The sequence below is a fragment of the Salvelinus sp. IW2-2015 genome, linkage group LG20 (genome assembly GCF_002910315.2).
Source record: "Salvelinus sp. IW2-2015 linkage group LG20, ASM291031v2, whole genome shotgun sequence".
Lineage (NCBI taxonomy): Eukaryota > Metazoa > Chordata > Actinopteri > Salmoniformes > Salmonidae > Salvelinus > Salvelinus sp. IW2-2015.
In genome coordinates this window covers 22,202,258-22,223,739 of record NC_036860.1, presented here as the reverse complement: position 1 = coordinate 22,223,739, position 21,482 = coordinate 22,202,258, and the positions used below count along the sequence as shown (strand labels likewise).

The following is a 21,482-nucleotide window of genomic DNA, read 5'->3' as shown; positions in this document are numbered from 1 at the left end:
TCCTGCGTGAGGCAGGGTCGTACTCTGCGTGAGGCAGGGTCGTATATATAGATTATATACAATGGACAATTGAGCTAGGAGGTACAATATCACATTACACAAAGACCTTAAGGGACATACATACACTTATAATTCTAACAGCTTTTTTTGTTAGTAGAGTATTTAATTGTCTTAAAATACAGCTCAATTTATTTTTGTAGTGTAAGAAAATGTGTTTTTTTGTTTGTAAATTTACATTTGTGAATATGAAAATTGGGCCAAAAGAATAATGAAATTAATTACATAAAAAATGTTTCAGCTTATTCGTTAGGTAAAGAATCCAAGCAGTACATCTCTCCACAATAGTGTAAGACCTACATAAAAGTGTTAAATTATAAATCTACTGATGTCTTGCCACAGTTTTCTTATATGAATACAATGCCAAAAAAAGATGCAACACTGTTTCTGGGTGGTCATTACAAAAGGAGCAATTTGAGTTGATATTTTCCTTAAACTTCTTCATATAGTGGTTGACAGGATAATATTTATGAATCATTTTAAAGGAAACTTCCTTAATTTTCTTAACAAGTAGGTATGTGTGTGGCAACATCCAAACTTTTTTCCAACAGATATTATCAATAAATCCATTCCAATAAGGCATGGCATAAGGTGTAGATAGATACAACATCCTGCTGAAACAAGGTTCGTATCGCTCTGTTGTTGAATTGACCAAAAGAGAAACAAATCTTTCCTACCACAAAAGTTGAATGATGGTTTCCCCTTGGTTTAGTCGTCACTAGTTACCACATCCACAAATAGCTAAACCCCGCCTATTTATACAACTTGTCTTCTTAAAATCTGATTTTAAACCAAATCTTGAGCCTAACCTTGACAAAACTATTAAATGTATGCTTAACGATAACCTTAAATTAAGACCAAAAAGCACATTTTAGTTTTCATTAATGTTTACGATATACTGTAGACCTTGTGGCTGTGATAACTAGTGACAACCCTTTGGTTTGGCCAGCTGATTGGTTTACAACATGCCCGTTATGTCGCGGTTAGTGCTATATAGTATCCTTGGGACGTCCATACCCTTAACCCTAACCCTAACCTGAACCTTAACCACTACCCTAAATCTTACCTTAACCCTTATCAAACCCTAACCGTAACATTTTCAATTTCAAAGAGGTAACGTCAGAGTTGGGACGTCCCAAGGATCCAAATTAGCAATGAACCTTATGTTGCCATGCCTGTGTTTGAACGTAAAGCAATTCGTCCGACCTGCAAGTGAAGTGATTAGTAAAGGCCTAAGCTTAATATACATTTATAGACGATGAAAGTAGGAATATCACAACACACCTTGAACTTATAGTCTGTATTATTAAGCCGTTTTCACGATGATCATAGAAAATGTGGAAGCTTTGAAGTCGTGGCTCGCAAAACTCCTGGAGCCAATGTGAGTGATGAATTGAAATGACACTTAGCTAGCTAGCTTGCACGAGTTAGCACGCTAACTAGATACGCCACCGCTAACTTGCTATGTGGCAGTACAAATACCAATTGAACGTTTGTGGTGTAAATTATACGTCGTTATACATTCTGCATATCTGGTATGTTGGGCAAATTGTAGACACTAATCACATGAAGGCATTCTAGATAACGTTATGTGTTTTGGTGTCGCTGCCGCAATACATTTAACTAACTAGCCAGCTGGAAAGCTAGGTAACTAGGTAACTTTGTCTGACTACTAGCTAACTAAAGTTAAACTCAATCAACATCGTCCCAATCAACGAGAATCATTGATATTACTATTGCARAGCAAGTGTGGCTTGTGATGTATGGGTAACTTAGGATATTAAAAACTAGACTGGCGTTGTTATAAATGTAGTGGCTAAGGTAGCTTAGCTACCCCTAGACACTGCTAGTAGTGACGTCTAGCATTTATAGCCAACCAACTAGCTAGTCAGTTAGAAAGCCTGACATCCCAGTTTATATAAGTGTGTGTTGTCATTGCTAACATATATGTTAGGTAGAACTAGATTAGTGTCTAACCTGCTGCCTCAATTCAAAATCTCAAACCTGTTACACATGATTATTGACAGATATTGTCTGATACAAACCCTGTTCTGAGCAATATGGATAATGTTGCTTTGCAGATGTGATGCTGACCCCTCTGCTTTAGCCAACTATGTTGTGGCTTTGGTAAAGAAGGACAAACCTGAGAAAGAGCTGAAAGCACTTTGTGCAGATCAACTGGATGTCTTCTTACAAAAAGGTAGGACACACAACTCATTAATGTCAGTGTTGTTTTGAGTCACATAAACTAGTATTTCCATTGTGGAAACATTTAGGTGACTGAATGATAGTCTGAAATAATTAAAAATAAATGTCTATAAAAGTCTTGATACTTCACCTATTACAGAAACCACCGGATTTGTTGATAAGCTCTTTGAATGTTTGACCACCAAAAACTACTTGGGAAATCCACTTGCTAAGGAAGTTCCCAAAGAGGACACCAAACTCCCTGTACTAAAACAGGAGGCTGTGGAGGTAAGGGCATTTGTTGAACTGGCTTCATGCAGAATCCTTTCCGTTGTATTATGTTGCAGTCTTTGATGGTTGGGATATAGCTCATTATTGTTATTTTCTTCATCTTAAGGTTGAAAATGTAGAAGAGGATAGGGGGGATAACAGGAGGAGAAGAAGTCCACTGAGAAACCGCTCTGACTTCAACGAGACAAGGTAAGGCTGATATCTATGTTCTTGTTATTTTCCTGGTTCTCTCCAGTGAGTTCACCTCTTGACAGTGATGATGCTCTCTGGAGGTCAAGATGTTGGCTTGATTAGGCTCTTATGTCTAATGATCTTTGACACACAATGTAGGTCTTGTTGTTGAAATGCTAGTCACATCAGTAGTACAGATTACCATGAAATGTTTGGTACTGTATAAAAGGTGCTGCTAAATAACTAACCAACATGCCTTGATCGCCTGACCACACAGGGGCCGTGATGACCGCAGACGAGACGACCGCAAGCGGCGTGACATGGACCGTCACGGTAAAAGCACAGATTCCCACCGCGATAGGCATGACCGGCGCGGAGGCAACTCTCGTGGGCGCAGCCACAGCCGCAGCAGGAGCCGCAGCCGAAGTGGGAGCCGAGGCATGAGCAGGGACAAGGAGCACAGCAGAGGGAGAGGTGAGACTCACAGGGGCGCGGACATGAACAAATCTGCTTCACTTCAAATGTTAACCTAAAAGGTTGAAAACAAATCTTTGCTAAGAAGAGGCAAGATTCAAGAAATTAGCCTATTGATTGGACTTGTACTGGGGAGATCCTTAAATGCCCTCTGTGGTGTGGATGTCTCATAATAAAGATTATGATAAATTCTGGGCAGTGGTGGGAAAAGGACTCAATTGTCATACTTGAGTAAAAGTGAAGATGCCTTAATAAAAATGTACTCCAGTGAAAGTCACCCAGTAAAATACTACTTGAGTAAATCTAAAAGTATCTGGTTTTAAATGTACTTATGTACAGTGGTGGAAAGAGTACTAAATGSTCATACTTGAGTAAAAGTAAATGCTATACATCAAATTCTTTATATTAAGCAAACCAGACGACCAATTTTCTTTTTTTCCTTTTTTGTACAGACAGGCACACTCCAGTAGGGATTACAACAAGTTATATTGATAGGTGCGTGAATTGGACCATATTGCTGTTCTGCATGAGCGTTCGAAATGTAACGAGTATTTTTGGGTGTCAGGGGAAATGTATGGGAGTAAAAAGTAAATATTTTCTTTAGGAATGTGGGGGAGTTAAAAGTTGTAAAAAAATATAATTGGAGAAGTTAAGTATGGCAACCCCAAAAAATGACTTATGTAGTACTTCAACGTTTTTTAAACTTAACCTAGAACCAGTGGTGTAATGTTAAGTTTACATTGTGACTTTTGGGTTAAAGCTTTGTGTCTCTGTATGTTCAACAGATTACAGGTCAAAGTTTGAAGTGGAGAGGAAGGAGCCTGAGAGTTTCAACTCCACCTCTGGGTCCCTGGGTACCCAACAACAGCAGCAACACCAGCAGCAACACCAGCATCCGCCACCTCTCCTGCCAACCCCCCAGCAGCACCCGTTCCCCTCCTCTGCTGGCCAAGCTGTCCCCAGCTCTGTTACCGTGGTAGCGCCCGCTCACCTGCCCGACAGCACCACGGAGAGCTGGTCTAATTACTACTCCAATCACAGGGAGGGCAAGCTGTTCAACAAGAGCACTTCAGTCAAGCACCGCTGTCGCGACTACGACGGTAAGGGCTCACCTCTGGGTTATTCTGGAGAAAGACTTATCAACTGAAATAGTCTAATTTCACTCTGATCTTAGGTCTATATTATGAAATTAGATGTTACCTATGTCTCTTAGCCCTACAGTTAATCTATCAACAATATCTGGCTTTTACTTGTGTCTTGATTTAACCAGGTAAGTCATTGAGAACCCATTCTCTTTTACAATAATGACCTGTTGTTTATGTAGCTGAACATCTCTTATCGGTTTTAGTGACTGAACGACAAGACTAAATCATCCATATCCAAAATAGTTTCTAATGTAATGCATGTACATGCAAAAACTTGTGAAAGGATGTTCAATATTGAAGCAGGTGGCCTTGGATGGCCTTCTAGTCATTGTATATGCTAGGAGCCTTCTCTGTAGAGTGTTAAGTTCACGTGTCTACAGTAGTCAAATTGTGCAAATATTTACAGTCAAATATCAGCCAATTGTTTGTTTATGAATTAAATGCAGTAGGTTGGTTGCATTCTAACCCTCAGTAAGTGTGTGCCTGGTTTAAAGCACCACTAATGACCCAGGTTCAACATCCTTCCCCTGAGAGTGCAGATCAGGCATAGAGCTGCTTCTCCAATGGGACACTGTTTATATTTATCCAACAGTCTCAACAGGGCTTTTCTCACTCTGCCCCACCATTGAGGGTTCAGAGAATTGCCTGGGTGTTATCAGGAGCTCTAAACAAAACGGTTGCGAAGTAGATGCATCTAATTTTGGACTAATGTCATTTTTTATATGACTGGGGGGAAAGCAATTCTGAGCGCAATTATGGTAAGAATGTAATTGATCATTTCTATGCAATTTTCATCGATCTTCCTTTCTGTCTTCCACAGAGAAAGGTTTCTGTGTGCGTGGTGACCTCTGTCCCTTTGACCACGGCAATGATCCTCTGATTGTGGACGACGTCACGCTGCCCGCCATGATCCCGTTTCCCCCACCTGGCATGCCACCGCCGGCCCGGATGGCCATGCCACCCATGACCGAGCCGCCCCCTGCCATCAGGATGCCCATGCCCCCCCACGGCCAGCCGCCCCCACCGGGCATCTTCCCTATGCCTCCTCCTGGTGAGTAATGTTACCATGTCTCTGCTATGATGCCGTCTCCAATTCGACCATCACTCCTGATCCCCGAATGCTTACCAGTCTGTGTTTGACATAGGTTAAGGCCAAGTGTTTTTCCTGGTCAGGTCACATGATTAGGAAAAACCCAGGGCCCTAACTTTAGATCCTAATGTGGTGAGAGTTGTTTTAGGATGCATGGATGTTTGTTTACATCAGTGGTCAACAACCGGTRGATCGCGTTCCTAGTCGATCACCAAACATTTCTGTAGAAAACGCAACGATAAAGCCTGGCAATTCAATTTCTTTRTTTTTTTTTATTCGCTTCACGCTGTTGGCGGTAGGTGCACTTGATTCAGCAGCCCTAGTGCCGGGAAGGCAAAGTGTGACCATTTTGAACCGTTTCATGTTGTCTGAAGGTAGAACTCCGCCTACCCGGCAGACCCAGAGTGCAAATCAGGTGCATCTACAGGCCTACCACTGGCCAATCAGATAGCTCAGATCACCGTGTCTGCACGGTTTCTTAGACTGTAAAAATAAGTCTTGAGCGCACAGCAAAGTTGATACTGTGAGATTTTAAAACTTTTAAATCCATGACTAGATAGAGACTCAACGAATACAGCAAAGCACTGCTGTTTTTATTAGTAACTTCATGTTTAACTTGTTATTCAGCACTGTCAACACTTTGTGCATTTTATGGCTTATAAAAGTGTTGAACATTCTCCCTACTTCGACTTGAGTTTCGCCATCAGCTGGAAGACAATTTGTAAGTCGCTCTGGATAAGAGCGTCTGCTAAATGACTTAAATGTAAATGTAAATGTAAGACTGTCCCCTTTTCTCAGCGGAGGGAGGGAGAGAGGAGGGACGGTGAGTCGGGTGAGAGGCAGCCTCACTGATGCGCTCTCCCTCCCCTCAGGTTGACCGTCAGATGCAGGCCATCAGTCCAGTAAAATAAACAAGTATTATGCTCAGCAAATGATCTATTGCCAGTGTGATCATATACCTAAAATATCATTTCAAAATGGTTTGAGAAGAAGGCTACTATGGTGAGCGACCGTTGCGCCTTTAAATTTTTAATAAGTATTGATTTCCCATTTATTTGTCTCTGCCTGCATATCGGCCTCCTAGAAGGTAGGTTATATCCTATATGCAAAAGTAGTAAGTGTCGCTGTCGTTATTCTTGCTGCTTCAAGTTCAGTAGCCACGCGTGCGAGATCAGGTGCGTGTGTGGTCTCAATTAAATGGAGTAGGCCAATGCATGGGCGGAGGAGCACTGGGCAGTTATATTTCCAAGGAAATGTACTTCCTAAATATGATTAGGCTATAGTTTACCGCATTGCCTAGTAATAAATATTGATCACGCATATTTATCAGTCTGAAAATCTTTCCACTCCTAAAAGGTAGGCTATAAAAAATAGCTCTAGCGAAAGGGCAAGTCTCTCCAACGCTGCTCTCTTCAACGACATCTAGCATATTGATTGATACAGCCCAGTAATACAGATAGTCTAATATAATGGGCCATGTGAGAATCTCTGGTAATTTAACCTATTTCTTAAGTTATTTTTGCACATTTGATATTGCCTATAGGGCGCAAAATGGCTAGGACCGTGGCTGGCACGTGAGCCTAAAAGAACATTGCGGGACTGCGTTGGGTTTGGGACCAGTTCTTGTGGTAGCYGGTGGGAGTCGGACAGAAAGCCAGCGGGTGGGGCGCGGTGCGGTATGAAACGCTGCGGTTGCTGGATGAAGAAATGAGTCTCGCGCAGATATCGAGTTCAAGGCTTGCCTGTTAAATTGAGAAATACCATGTCATAAGGACGTTTTTTTGTGTTACATACACTGAAGAAAAATATCTCCTCAACATGTAAGGTGTTGGTTTCACGAGCTGTAGTAATAGAGTCCAGAAATTTTCCATATACACAAAAATATTATTTCTCAAACGTTTTGTGCACAAATTTGTTTCCATCCCTGTTTGTGAGCATTTCTCATTTGCCAAGATAATCCATCCACCTGACAGGTGTGGCATATCAAGAAGCTGATTTAGCTGCATGATCATTACACAAGTGCACCTTTTGCTGGGGACAATATAAGGCCACTTTAAAATGTACAGTTGTCACACAACACAATGCCACAGATGTCTCAAGTTTTAAGGGAGCATGCAATTGGCATGCTGATTGCAGGAATGTCCACCGGAGCTGTTGCCAGAGAATATAATATTTATTTCTCTACCATAAGCTGCCTACAATGTCATTGCTGAGGAGTATTTATGTTTGTAATAAAGCACTTTAGTGGAGAAAAACTTATTCTGATTGGCTGGGCCTGGCTGCCAAGTGGGTGAGGCTATGCCCTCCAAGGCCCACCCATGGCTACACCACTGCCCAGCCAAGTGAAATCCATAGATTAGGGCCTAATGAATTTAATTAAATTGTCTGATTTCTTATATGAACTGTAACTCAGTAAAATCTTTTAAATTGTTCAGTGCAGATACGCACCTCAGAGAAACAGCTGTCTTTGTTGTTGTCTTACCCTCACTAGTGCTCACCCTATACGGCATGTCTGTACTTTACCTAGCCTTTTCTGTTTAGGAGTTTAAGTAAATGGCTTTTGTCTAGTATTAGCTGGGTTCAGCTTGGATTTGTATCTCCCATAGGGCCCCCATTAATACCAGCAAGTGGGATAGATACTCCCAACAACTCAGGAGCGAGTTCTGCCTCCTCTCTGGGACCGCCTGGAGTGGGACCTCCACCTCCTCTTCCTCCACCACCTCCATCTTCTTCAGTCTCTCTACACCCCCAATATTCTCAGTCAGAATGTAAGCAGCTATGATTTTCTCAATTGGCATGGAAAAGTGGTACTTTTAAGCATAGATCCCATATTATTTTACTTTTTATCAGTTTGTTTTCTTTGAAAAACATCATCTTTCAAATCAATGTGAACCAAATGGCATTGTTCAGTTTGACTGTAGTAAGTGAGGAAAGACAGAGAAATTATATTGGTTTAAAATGTTTATGGTCACATGGTTCATTCACGTTTTGCAAATTATTTCCTTTTTGGGTGGTGGTGTTAGTTTTGTTTTTGTGTCCTACTGCCTTGCCTGCATGATCAAGTCATTTCTTTAGGGTGCAATAACATATGTTGACCAGAGGGTCACACTGTTTCTGAACTGGAAATCTACTGTTGGTGCTGTAAGGTGCACATTAGATGAGTGCAAACTTTATTTGACTAATCCTGCCCACATACGTGAGAAAATGAATTAATTTAAATGCAGTCCATTTCTCTACTCTTAATACAAAACAATAATATATATACACTGCTCAAAAAAATAAAGGGAACACTAAAATAACATCCTAGATCTGAATGAATGAAATATTCTTATTAAATTATTTTTTCTTTACATAGTTMAATGTGCTGACAACAAAATCACACAAAAATTATCAATGGAAATCAAATTTATCAACCCATGGAGGTCTGGATTTGGAGTCGCACTCAAAATTAAAGTGGAAAACCACACTACAGGCTGATCCAACTTTGATGTAATGTCCTTAAAACAAGTCAAAATGAGGCTCAGTAGTGTGTGTGGCCTCCACGTGCCTGTATGACCTCCCTACAACGCCTCGGCATGCTCCTGATGAGGTGGCGGATGGTCTCCTGAGGGATTTCCTCCCAGACCTGGACTAAAGCGGATTCCTCCACTCCTGGACAGTCTGTGGTGCAACGTGGCGTTGGTGGATGGAGCGAGACATGATGTCCAGATGTGCTCAATTGGATTCAGGTCTGGGGAACGGGCGGGCCAGTCCTTAGCATCAATGCCTTCCTCTTGCAGGAACTGCTGCACACTCCAGCCACATGAGGTCTAGCATTGCCTTGCATTAGGAGGAACCCAGGGCCAACCGCACCAGCATATGGTTCACAAGGGGTCTGAAGATCTCATCTCGGTACCTAATGGCAGTCAGGTTACCTCTGGTGAGCACATGGAGGGCTGTGGCGGCCCCCCAAAGAAATGCCACCCCACACCATGACTGACCCACTGCCAAACCGGTCATGCTGGAGGATGTTGCAGGCAGCAGAACGTTCTCCATGGCGTCTCCAGACTCTGTCACGTCTGTCACATGTGCGTGTGAACCTGCTTTCATTTATGAAGAGCACAGGGCGCCAATGGCGAATTTGCCAATCTTGGTGTTCTCTGGCAAATGCCAAACGTCCTGCACGGTGTTGGGCTGTAAGCACAACCCCCACCTGTGGACGTCGGCCCTCATACCACCCTCATGGAGTCTGTTTTCTGACCGTTTGAGCAGACACATGCACATTTGTGGCCTGCTGGAGGTCATTTTGCAGGACTCTGGCGTGTCGCTCCTGCTCTCCTTGCACAAAGGCGGAGGTAGCGGTCCTGCTGCTGGGTTTGTTGCCCTCCTACGGCCTCCTCCACGTCTCCTGATGTACTGGCCTGTCTCCTGGTAGCGCCTCCATGCTCTGGACTACGGCGACGCTGACAGACACAGCAAACCTTCTTGCCACAGCTCGCATTGATGTGCCATCCTGGATGAGGCGACTCCGGGATGCTGGCCTTCTAGGCAAAGAAAAAGCCATATCTCAGACTGGCCAATAAAAATAAAAGATTAAGATGGGCAAAAGAACAGACACRGGACAGAGGAACTCTGCGTGTGTGTGTATTTTATTTTACTTGCTCTGGGTGTCTCCATGTTTTAGTTTAGTGCATGCATTCTTGACAGTCCCAAGCCATAGCCTATTATATAGCAAAATCAGACTTTATAATATTGAGCTCAATAGTATAACCATACTTAGGTTTTCCTTGTAAGCATGCATACAGTTAAAGTAGGTGTTATTACAGATATGCCTAATTGGGAATTGTCACTCCCCACAGTGTAAAATGCTGTTTTAGTTCTTCTAATGATGTGTCCCATCCCTTGTGTTGCCAGATAATTACGACCCAGAGGCRTACAACCCAGAGTCTCCAGGCATCACTGCAGCCAGCCGGCCCCAGTACAGGCAGTTCATCCCCCGCATCCAGACCCAGAGACCCAACCTGATTGGCCTCACTTCCGGAGATGGCCAGGGATCCAGAGGTATCACATGTGGGTCTATCCTGTCCCGCTTTAATTAATCGATCCCTTTTACTCAACACAAGTCACTTTAGTTATTTAGATTGGGCCTTTCCTCTGCTCCTAACCAATATGAAACATGAGACAAGTTCCATATGTTAGTTCATTTGGAGAACATGATCAAACAACTCGAACCAGACTAGGATCTTAGAGAAAAAGCCATGCACAGCTAGAATCACTCACTACATATCCTTATTGTCATCCAGACAGCAGTCCAGATTCTAGCTGTGTCATTACGACCGACTGTTTTTCTCCTTTTCCCAGCAGCTAACATAGTGATCCAGACAGAGCCGGCAGTGGCCAGTGTTCCCAGCAGTGTGTCCCGCTACAGCAGCACCGAGCAGGAGAGCAGGAAGAGGCCCCTGGGGCCCACAGAGGGCCAGCTGCCCAAAAAACCCTGGATGGACAAGTAAGAACACACACACACACACACACACACACACACACACACCCTGAACACGCACAGTACCCACCCTCCACCACTGCAGCGTTGTGAGCGATTCCAGTTCAATGGCAGTTTTAATTGCGCTCTGTAGGTGCCTGGATTTAGATGACTCGTTACTTGACCCGAACTCTGCTTCACAGATCCCTGTCATTGGCTCCTCTGCCCTGTCACTCACTTCTGTCATTCTCTTCCAGGTCAAACTACCAGGCCAACAACCAACTRAACTTCCCCAACAACAAGCCCCAACACGGGGGCTTCCCCAAGAAGAATCACTATGTCAACACTAAGCTGGAAGTTCGCAAAATCCCCCGAGATCTCAACAACATCACCAAATTGAATGAACACTTTAGCAAGTTTGGTACCATCGTGAATATTCAGGTAAGAGTAACATGACTGTAGTTGACTATTTCATTCGCTTTTTATCTCGACAGCACTTCACTCACAATTTCTTGATATCATTTGCACCACTAAACACAGGAACTTTTTAGYTCATTATTGGGGCGTCTACATACTTTCGAGGGTAATCAGGGACACACCCGCTTGCCTATATCACTACTTCCTGTATCTCCTTTGACCTGGCCCCTCCTGTCCCGTCTCCAATAGGTGGTGTTTGGTGGTGACCCAGAGGCAGCTCTGATCCAGTACACAGCCAACGAAGAGGCACGGCGGGCCATCTCCAGCATTGAGGCGGTYCTCAACAACCGCTTCATCCGTGTGTACTGGCACCGAGAGGCCAACACCCAGCAGCAGGGACAGAGCATGGGTCAGGGTCAGGGGGACGGACCGAGCCAGAGCTCTGCCATGGGGCAACAGCAACCCAACGTCCACAAGGTGAACAGCGCACTTGTGACTACTGCAAAACTCTTTTTTAGCTGGTCAAACCATTAATTCATTCAACCAGCAGTTTTGGTTTTGAACAGAGAAGTTCTAAGCTCCAGGTCAGCAGTGATCATCATCCATGCATTACTTTATATCTTTCTGTAAAAACCAGCAGGTGATAAAGCAGCACAGTCCCGGGGCCTATGTGCTGAATAATAAGACGGTGCCCAAACATTGCCACGGTGTTGGGGCTGTGGCCGGGGACAAACTGGACTCCCTGCACCCCAGCGCAGACACTGCAGCTGTAAGCAGTAATTTCCTATGCTCTGTGGGTCTGAGTGTGCCCCTATACATGTCTGCAGCATGGTGTTGTATTATGGTAAAGGGAGTGGATTGACACAGGGGGTAAGGTAGTAATCAAAGGGTCTGTTTGTCTCTTTCTATCCTAGGCACTCCTGGCCTCCTCTGGGGCCCTTCAGAAGGGACCCTACATGTCCACAGTCCTCAAGGCAACATCCAAGTCACTTGGTAAAACTGCCAAAGCACTTGAAGAACTCGAGGTCTTGAAAAAGAAGCAGGCAAGTCAGTTTTGCTGTTAGCATTTTGAATAAGCTTCAGTGTATCATCACCTTTCATACAAAAATCTAAATTCCACTCTAATCAATTGTTTGGTTTGTTCGTATCAGGAGACATTGAAGTTGCAACAGGACATGAGGAAAAAAAAGCAGGAGATGCTTGAGAAACAGATTGAATGCCAGAAGGTATAGTTGCTTATATTACATATATACTGAACAAAAATATAAACGTGTTTCATGAGCTGAAATAAAATATTCCAGAAATGTTCCATATGTACAAAAAGCATATTCTTCTCTCAAATTGTGTGCACAAATGTGTTTACATCCCTGTTAGTGAGCCTTTCTCATTTTCCAAGATAATCCATCCACCTGACAGGTGTGGCATATCAAGAATCGGATTAAACAGCATGATCATTACACAGGTGCACCTTGTGCTGGGGACAAAAGGCCACTCTAAAATGTGTAGTTTGGTCACACAACACAATGCCACATGTGTCTCAAGTTGAGGGAGTGTGCAATTCGCATGCTGACTGCAGGAATGTCCACCAGAGCTGTTGCCAGAGAATTTAATTTCTCTACCATAAGCCGCCTCCAATGTCGTTTTAGAGAATTTGGCAGTACGTCCAACACGCCTCACAACCGCAGACCACGTGTAACCACGCCAGCCTAGGACCTCCACATCTGAATTCACCTGCGGGATCGTCTGAGACTAGCCACCCGGACAGCTGATGAAACTGGGGTTTCCACAACCAAAGAATTTCTGAAAAACTGTCAGAAACCGTCTCAGGGAAGCTCATCTGTTGCCTGTATTCCTCACCAGGGTCTTGACCTGACTGAAGTTCGGCGTCGTAGCCGACTTCAATGGGCAAATGCTCACCTTCAATGGCCACTGGCAGAAGTGTGCTCTCACACAGATGAATTCCGATTTCAACTGTACCGGGCAGATGGCAGACAACGTGTATGGCGTTGTGTAGGCGTGCTATTTGCTAATGCCAGCAGAGTGTGAACAGAGTGCCCCATGGTTGAGTTATGGTATAGGCAGGCATAAGCTACGGACAACGAACACAATTGCATTTTATCGATGGCAATTTCAATGCACAGAGACAGTAATCAGATCCTGAGGCCCATTGTGCCATTCATCCGACGCCATCACCTCATGTTTCAGCATGATATTGCACAGCCCCATGTCGCAAGGACCTGTACACCCATTGAGCATGTTTGGGAYGCTCTGGATCGACATGTACGACAGCGTGTTCCAGTTCCTGCCAATATCCAGCAACTTCGCACAGCCATTGAAGAGGAGTGGGACAACATTCCACAGGCCACAATCAACATTCTGATTCAACTCTATGCAAATGAGATGTATCGTGCTGCATGAGGCAAATGGTGGTCGCACCAAATACTGACTGGTTTTCTGGTCCACACCCCTACTTTTTTTTTTCAAGGTATCTGACCAACAGAGATGCATACAGTGCATTTTTCCACATTTTGTTACGTTACAGACGTATTCTAAAATGGATTAAATAGTCCCCCCTCCCCCCAATCTACACACAATACCCCATAATGACAAAGCAAAAACAGGTTTTTAGAATTTGTTGCTAATGTATAACATTTTGGGGGAAATATAACTTTTACACAAGTATTCAGACCCTTTACTCAGTACCTTTGGCAGCAATTACAGCCTCGAGTCTTCTTCGATGTGACGCTACAAGCTTGGCACACCTGTATTTGGGGACTTTCTCCCCTTCTCTGCAGGTCCTCTCAAGCTCTGTCAGGTTGGATAGGGAGRGTCACTGCACAGCTATTTTCAAGCCTATCCAGAGATGTTCGATTGGGTTCAAGTCCGGGCTCTGGCTGGGCTCCACTCAAGGACATTCACAGTCACTCCTGCATTGTCCTGCATTGTCTTGGCTGTGTGCTTAGGGTCGTTGTCCTGTTGGAAGGTGAACTGTTGCCCCAGTCTGAGATCCTGAGCGCTCTGGAGCATATTTTCATCAAGGATCTCTCTGTACTTTGCTCCGTTCATCTCTCCCTCGATCCTGACTAGTCTCCCAGTCCCTACCGCTGAAAACCATCCCCCACAACATGCTGCCACCACCATGCTTCACCGTAGGGATGGTGCCAGGTTTCCTCCATGCTTGACATTCATGCCAAAGAGTTCAATCTTGGTTTCATCAGACCAGAGAATCGTGTTTTTCATGGTCTGAGAGTCCTTTAGGTGCCTTTTGGCAAACTCCAAGCGGGCTGTCATGTGCCTTTTACTGAGGAGTGGCTTTAGTCTGGCCACTACCATAAAGGCCTGATCGGTGGAGTGCTGCAGAGATTCTGGAAGGTTCTCCCATCTCCACAGAGGAACTCTGGTGCTCTGTCAGAGTGACCATCGGGTTCTTGGTCACCTCCCTGACCAAGGCCCTTCTCACCCGATTGCTCAGTTTGGCTGTGCGGCCAGCTGTAGGAAGAGTCTTGGTGGTTCTTCCATTTAAACTTCTTCCATTTAAGAATGATGGAGGCCACTGTTCTTGGGGACCTTCAATGCTGCAGAAATGTTTTGGTACCCTTCTCCAGATCTGTGCCTCGACACAATCCTGTCTCTGACCTTGGTGTTTGCTCTGACATGCACTGTCAACTGTGGAACCTTATATAGGCAGGTGTGTGCCTTTCCAAATCATGTCCAATCAATTGAATTGACCACASGTGGTCTCCAAGTTGTAGAAGCATCTCAAGGATGATCAATGGAAACAGGATGCACCTGAGCTTGATTTTGAGTCTCATAGCAAAGGGTCTGAATATGTATGTAAATAAGGTATTTCTGTTTATTTTTAATTACATTTGCTACAATTTTGGATAACACCTGTTTTCACTTTGACATTGTGGGGTATTGTGTGTAGATCAATGAGTAGGAAAAAATTATTTAAATCATTTTAGAATAAGGCTGTCACGTAACAAAATGTGGAAAAGGGGAAGGGGTCTGAATACTTTCCAAATGCACTGTATCTGTATTCCCAGTCATGTAAAATCCATAGATTAGGGCCTAATTTATTTATTTCAATTGACTGATTCCCTTATAAACTGTTAAAATCTTTGAAATTGGTGCATGTTGCGTTGATCTTTCTGTTCAGTGTAGTTCATAATTTAAAGGATACCACCATCACCACCTTCCTTTTTACAGTTGCACATAAGCCACATGCAGTGATCGTCATCACATTGTCCATTCACTATCAAAACCAAAGACACCAGTAAGACCAAAAGAGCCTGTTTGTTGTCCTGGAAAACCCTGCTTGTTTAGCACTGACTAGTCAATCTCATGTGCTTCCTCCTATAGGCTCTAATAAACAGACTTGAAAAGAACCGGGCCACATTGAAGCCAGAGGAGAGGGCCAACCTTATGAAGACTCTCAAGGATCTGACTGACAAGATCTCCCAGCTCCAGAACGAGATGAGCCCAGCCTCCCACTCCACGGCCCAGTCCAAGACCAAGATAGATGTGAGTCTACCTACCATATCATATAGGGCTGTAATTTCTTAATTGCGCCATCACCGCCATTTACAGTATTTGCTTATACAATGTAGTTCGTGCATTGTGGAAATCCAAACGTAATATCAATAGCTCTGTTTGATTTGTGCTTTCCCTCAGAAACAAAAGGAGCTTCTGGATGCAGAGCTTGATTTCCACAAGAAGATGAGTTCTGGAGAGGACACAACAGACCTGAAGCAGAAACTGGGCCAGCTGCAGGTTGAGGTGGGTAGACAGGGCATCCATACTTTCGGAAGTCCTCTCTCTAGAACTAATGACCATGTCTGGAATGTGGCAGTGTTCTGGCATAGTGAAAGAGTAGTGGCAGACAAGACAACTCCAACAAATGTGCAACCTTTTAGAAGAATGGTCTGAAGCGAGCAGCAGGGCATCACCTTGGATGTGAACGTATGCCTTGCCACACAGCTTCTCTCGTCTGCTGCTGGTCACATATGTTGCCCAGTGTTTCCTCTGTAGTCATTTAGCTGGGGTGCTGCGCCAGGGCAAAATCATTGCCGGCACGCCCCAAAAATATAGAACATGAAAAAATTCTACAATCAATTCCAGAGGAAAAACACGTCCTCGGTGTCAGAGGATCAGGTTCTAAACAACAAACTCGTTTTTTCTCTCTCATGGCAACACCTCTCTGCATGGCTTTCCCAGCCTGGTGTGCTTAAATTAGCTTCCATGAAATATGCATGGCTTTATCCCTCTTCTGCACATTAAACTGCAGGCACTTACCAAGCCCAGAGGACACCCACTAACGAATCCTAACGAAACACATATCCTACATTGATGCATCTGATTTCATTAAAGTTTGAGCTGGTGTTCCTTGTAAGAAAATAGAGGGATGACATTTAGTAGGAGGGGTGGGGAAGGACGAGTGTTGGCGTTCTGCTCCATTTTTACATTTGAGTTATTTAGCAGACTCTCTTATCCAGAGCGACTTACAGACAGATTTTTCACCTAGTCAGCTCGGGGATTCGAACCAGCCATCTTTTGTTTACTGGCCCAARGCCCTTAACCAGTAGGCTACCTGCCGCTCCAAGCTTTCAGGCCCACCACAATCAGCCTGCTGGTCCATACTCCCTTGGACTCATTAAAGATGGATACCAGACCTGTGGGGACACTTGTTCTGAGTGGCATTACATTTTCTTCCTAGATACTGACGCTGCATGGCACTGTTTGCTGAGGACATGCCAGGTGGCACAACCGGCTTTCTTGCTTCCACATCTGCCTCTGTGTTACTCTCCTAATAGTGCCAGGTGGCACCTCGTTTTGTGTGTTGTTGAGGAGTAGCTGTAGCTGTGGATCTGATGACTTTGTTGGCTGTGTTCTCCTAGGCCACGCGGTTGGGCTTGATACCGACCGGGCGGGGGAAGGTGGACGATCCAATAGGCGTCAGGGGCAGGGGCCGAGGCCGAGGAAGGGGCAGGGGACGGGGACGGGGACGCAGAGGAGGGGGCAATCACATGGTGGTGGACCACAGGCCCCGGGCCATCGCCATCATGGGAGTCACACAGGAAGAGAAGGAGGAGCTGATGCCTCACTTTGTGGTAAGGAAATACAACCATCACATCTTATCCTATCCAGCTAGTTGCATGGTTTCCCCAAAATGGCTTATTTTAACATTGAATAGTCAGAGCTAGAACTCATCCTGTGGTACAAAGCATGAATCGTTATAGTAGTAAAAACAATGCCTGAGAAGATGTGTAAAGGAGTTTCCACTGGCACTTACGGCTGTTTGGTATTCTTGTCTTTGTCACAGAAATTTGGTGAGATACAGGAGCTTCATGATCAGGATGCTACCAGCGTTATCATGACATTCAAGACCCGGAGTGAAGCAGAGAATGTATGTCCTGCAGATATGACGCACAGTAGCTAGTAACATTTGGATGCCTTTATAACAGACAGTTAACACAAGTTTGAATTGAATTTCACCCTTCATGATCATTTTCACATTTTATAGGCTGCAAACCAAGGAGCAAAGTTCAAAGGTCGCGTTCTACAGATTTCATGGCACAAGCCGAAGACTCCATCCGTGTCCACAGAGCCTGAAGAGGAGTCGTTGAAGGATGAGGCCAATAAGGTACGTTACTATACATCTCTCCCCATACATTTCCCGTTTTTGTACCATTTAGGCATTTTGGAAAAGCATGTCATGTTAATAAATCAGAATTCAATTATATAAATAAGAGTGCAGCATAGCTGTGTCCTAATACGAATTATCGATTGCAAAATGGTTGATTTAGTGAGTTTTGTATTTATTTTGCAGAATTATAGATCGTTTTTAGTCAATGTTTTAATGACATCAAAATGCATGTTCTTTGATTTCATTCCTCCAGGAGGAAGTCGGCCCCTACCTGCTTATGGAGGAAGATGACGATGAGGATGACGAGTACGAGAGTCGTTCATGGAGGCGATGAATGCAATACAAACGTCACACTTTTTAGTGGGAATTACTTTATTTTTTAAAAACTAATTCAAGCCGATTTGACGAAATCACTTGTTTTTTGTTGTTGCAATTTCCAGTATTTTGAGACTGAAGAATGAAACACTTATGAGAGAAAGCAGTTCCTTTAATGATATGTTTGAAGCTTGAAAAGGCAGACTGTTTTGTCTCTTCAAACATCTGAATAATTATTCAAATCTCACTTTTTCTGAGATAAAAAATCTAAATCGTTATAAATAGATGTATGTTTCGATGTGGTTACTAGATAATCGGTAACACACAACATTTGTGACTACTGTGAATAGCTAGTTATTTTTATATATATTTAAGCTATGGTTTCCTTCTCTCCCTCATTTGGCTAATGTTGTCTATAATTTCGAGGCTTAAAGGTCCTCGGTCCAGGGATGGCCACACCCTCACAGATCTCACCGTCTCGGTCTACAGCAGAGGTCACYAAGTTTACACTCCCCTGTTGAAATGCCCTTGCAAATTAGATACAACCTCCGTCTTGAATTTGGAGATAAAATTGATATTCCCCTGAGTATTTTATTGTCGACTAAATGTGTGGTGCCACTTTATGTACATATGAACACCAAGACTGTTACGCACTTTTGAGATGGTGTGTAACAAGTGTTTTCTCTTAACCCAAGTCATCTCCCCGTAGTCATCTGAAAGCCAAAGACCTATTTGGATGAGGAGCTAGTCATTTATTGTCAAATGTGTCGGATATCTGTAGACAATGGTGTTTGAATGTATACTGAACATTTGATTTGATCTCTAAGTTTGCCTTACGTAATCAGCAGAAGGCTGACTTTTTATGAGATGTGTGATTTTCTTCTGTAAATTTTGTAAATGTTTGCAATAGGATTTACTTTGATACTTTTTTCCATTTTTAGTCACTTGAATGAATGTGGAAATTGTCAGGAAAAGAGGTCCCACTTACTCTGCTTATTTAACGTAGGTTTGTGTTTAAACCAACCCTTGTGGCGTCACTTCACGTAACATCAAAGACGCATTCATACCAACTCATCTCTGCCAGGAAAATGTATGGTTTTGACAGAGTTGTCAAATAACCAGTCATTTGTTACAGATTGGTGATGTTTCCATGCACAGTTTCTGATCTTAATTTACATACATCAGCAGTTAATCCATTTCCATGTAAGCGAGGCACCTAATGTTAATGAGTGAGGATCTCCCCATACCGCCCTGCAAGTGGAGAAACGTTGGTGGCTCTGAATGTGCTAACTAACATCAACTCTTGTATGATTGTGTATAATTGATGAAAAAAAGCTATATTTCCATACTGTATTTACATTTATTCAAGAGAGGGAGAGCTGAAATTCTTTAGAGATGCCCCTGAAGTATAGATATTGAACCCTATAGCATGTTCTGCTTTCATATTTGGCCAGGACCAACCACCCTGTTGTAACTCAAGACTAAACCATTGAATTCAATGTAAGCGCTGAAAACGGTTATGTAGCCCCTATAAGATTTTGACCCCTGTTCATTTTGCAGTCTTATTGAGAAAGTTAGGAGATTAGAGTAACGGGAAAGTAAGACTCCTCTCTAGACTTTGACTTGTCCTATCAGTGTGAGGCTTGGCGATAACATTATCAGCATGACAATTTAAATCAGTTAGGTCACAACATGTTTATTTCTGGAGATCAATAAAAAGCCCATTGGAATGTGAGAAAGGGATGAGTCAGACTCTAGAACAGGGCTCTCCAACCCTGTTTGTGAAGAGCTACCCTCCTGTAGGATTTCACTCCAACCCCAGTTGTAACACCTGATTCAGTTTATCAACCAGCTGATTATTAGATTTGGGTTTGATTAAGGTTGGAGTGAGAACCTACAGGACGGTAGCTCTCCAGGAAAAGGGTTGGAGAACCCTGCTCTAGAAGGACAATGCAGAGAATAAGACATTTTTGTTTTTCCACTGCACAGTACCCTTCTTGTTTGCTATGTGCGTTTCCTGTTTGGATTGTATATGAACAGCAACATATGAACAGCCCTTTGCTTGATAACTTCAGTAGGACAAATCTAATGGCAGGACTATTACTTCAGTGAGATTTCAGAAATTGCTTTGAGGATTTTCTACCTTGTGGATGCTACTATGACATGGTAGTGTAAAATGTAAAACACTTATAGGAAGAATATTCTTTTGGATTTGTTACTGTTTATATTTTCAGGAAGTGTATGTATTTTTGATTTATTCTGTTTGTAAAATGGATTTCTAACTCACGAGCATGTTTGCTTTTACCAATAAACATGGAGGAATGGTGTTATCTGGAAAGGAACAAAATACAACATTTAAATAAACAACTTCAATTAGACAAGTAAAAAAAAATATATATATATACCATTCAAATTTCAACATTGCGAAGATGCGAGAGAAACCATTCCCAAAAAATATTACCTTCAAAACCTGTGTTGTGTCCTTTCTTTAGTATAGATACTGAATGATATATAGTTGAAGTCAGAAGTTTACATACACAAATTTCTTGTTAACAAACTATAGTTTTGGCAAGTTGGTTAGGACAMCTACTTTGTGCATGACACAGGTAATTTTCCAACAATTGTTTACAGACAGATTATTTCACTTATAATTCACTGTATCACAATAAGTTTACATACACAAAGTTGACTGCCTTTAAACAGCTCGGAAAATTCCAGAAAATTATGTCATGGCTTTAGAAGCTTCTGATAGGCTTATTGACATCATTTGAGTCAATTGGAGTTGTACTCGTGGATGTATTTCAAGGCCTACCTTCAAACTCTGCTTCTTTGCTTGACGTCATGGGAAAATCAAAAGATATCAGCCAAGACCTCAGTCTGGTTTATCCTTGGGAGCAATTTCCAAACGCCTGAAGGCACCACATTCATCTGTACAAACAATAGTTTGCAAGTATAAACACCATGGGACCATGCAYCCGTCATACCGCACAGGAAGGAGACGCGTTCTGTCTCTTAGAGATGAACGTACTTGGTGTGAAAAGTGCAAATCAATCCAAGAACAACAGCAAAGGATCTTGTGAAGATGCTGGAGGAAACAGGTACAAAAGTATCTTTATCCACAGTAAAAGGAGACCTATATCGACATAACCTGAAAGGCTGCTCAGCAAGGAAGAAGCCACTTCTCCAAAACCGCCATAAAAAAGCCAGACTACAGTTTGCAACTGCACATTG

The 21,482-nt window shown here is 43.1% G+C and overlaps 1 protein-coding gene across 6 annotated transcripts; it reads left to right on the top strand.

The window, feature by feature from the left end:
• The first annotated feature begins 1,149 nt into the window (after positions 1-1,149).
• Positions 1,150-20,720, top strand: LOC111981179 (RNA-binding protein 27). 6 transcript variants are annotated; one of them, XM_070449269.1, is made up of 21 exons: positions 1,150-1,438; positions 2,139-2,257; positions 2,405-2,532; positions 2,642-2,724; positions 2,984-3,180; positions 3,966-4,280; positions 5,146-5,376; positions 8,022-8,183; positions 10,309-10,464; positions 10,759-10,900; positions 11,131-11,314; positions 11,540-11,767; positions 11,931-12,059; positions 12,205-12,333; positions 12,442-12,516; positions 15,653-15,814; positions 15,965-16,069; positions 17,188-17,400; positions 17,613-17,696; positions 17,814-17,933; positions 18,190-20,720. In XM_070449269.1, exons 1-21 carry the CDS (start codon positions 1,380-1,382, stop codon positions 18,268-18,270), a joined length of 3,102 nt encoding a protein of 1,033 aa, XP_070305370.1. In that variant the 5' UTR covers positions 1,150-1,379; the 3' UTR covers positions 18,271-20,720. The 6 variants fall into 6 exon arrangements, with proteins under 6 accessions (XP_070305370.1, XP_023868117.1, XP_023868114.1 ...); XM_024012349.2 differs by having other exon boundaries at positions 1,151-1,438; positions 10,309-10,455; positions 11,928-12,059; XM_024012346.2 differs by having other exon boundaries at positions 1,151-1,438; positions 11,928-12,059.
• The last annotated feature ends 762 nt before the right edge of the window (positions 20,721-21,482 follow it).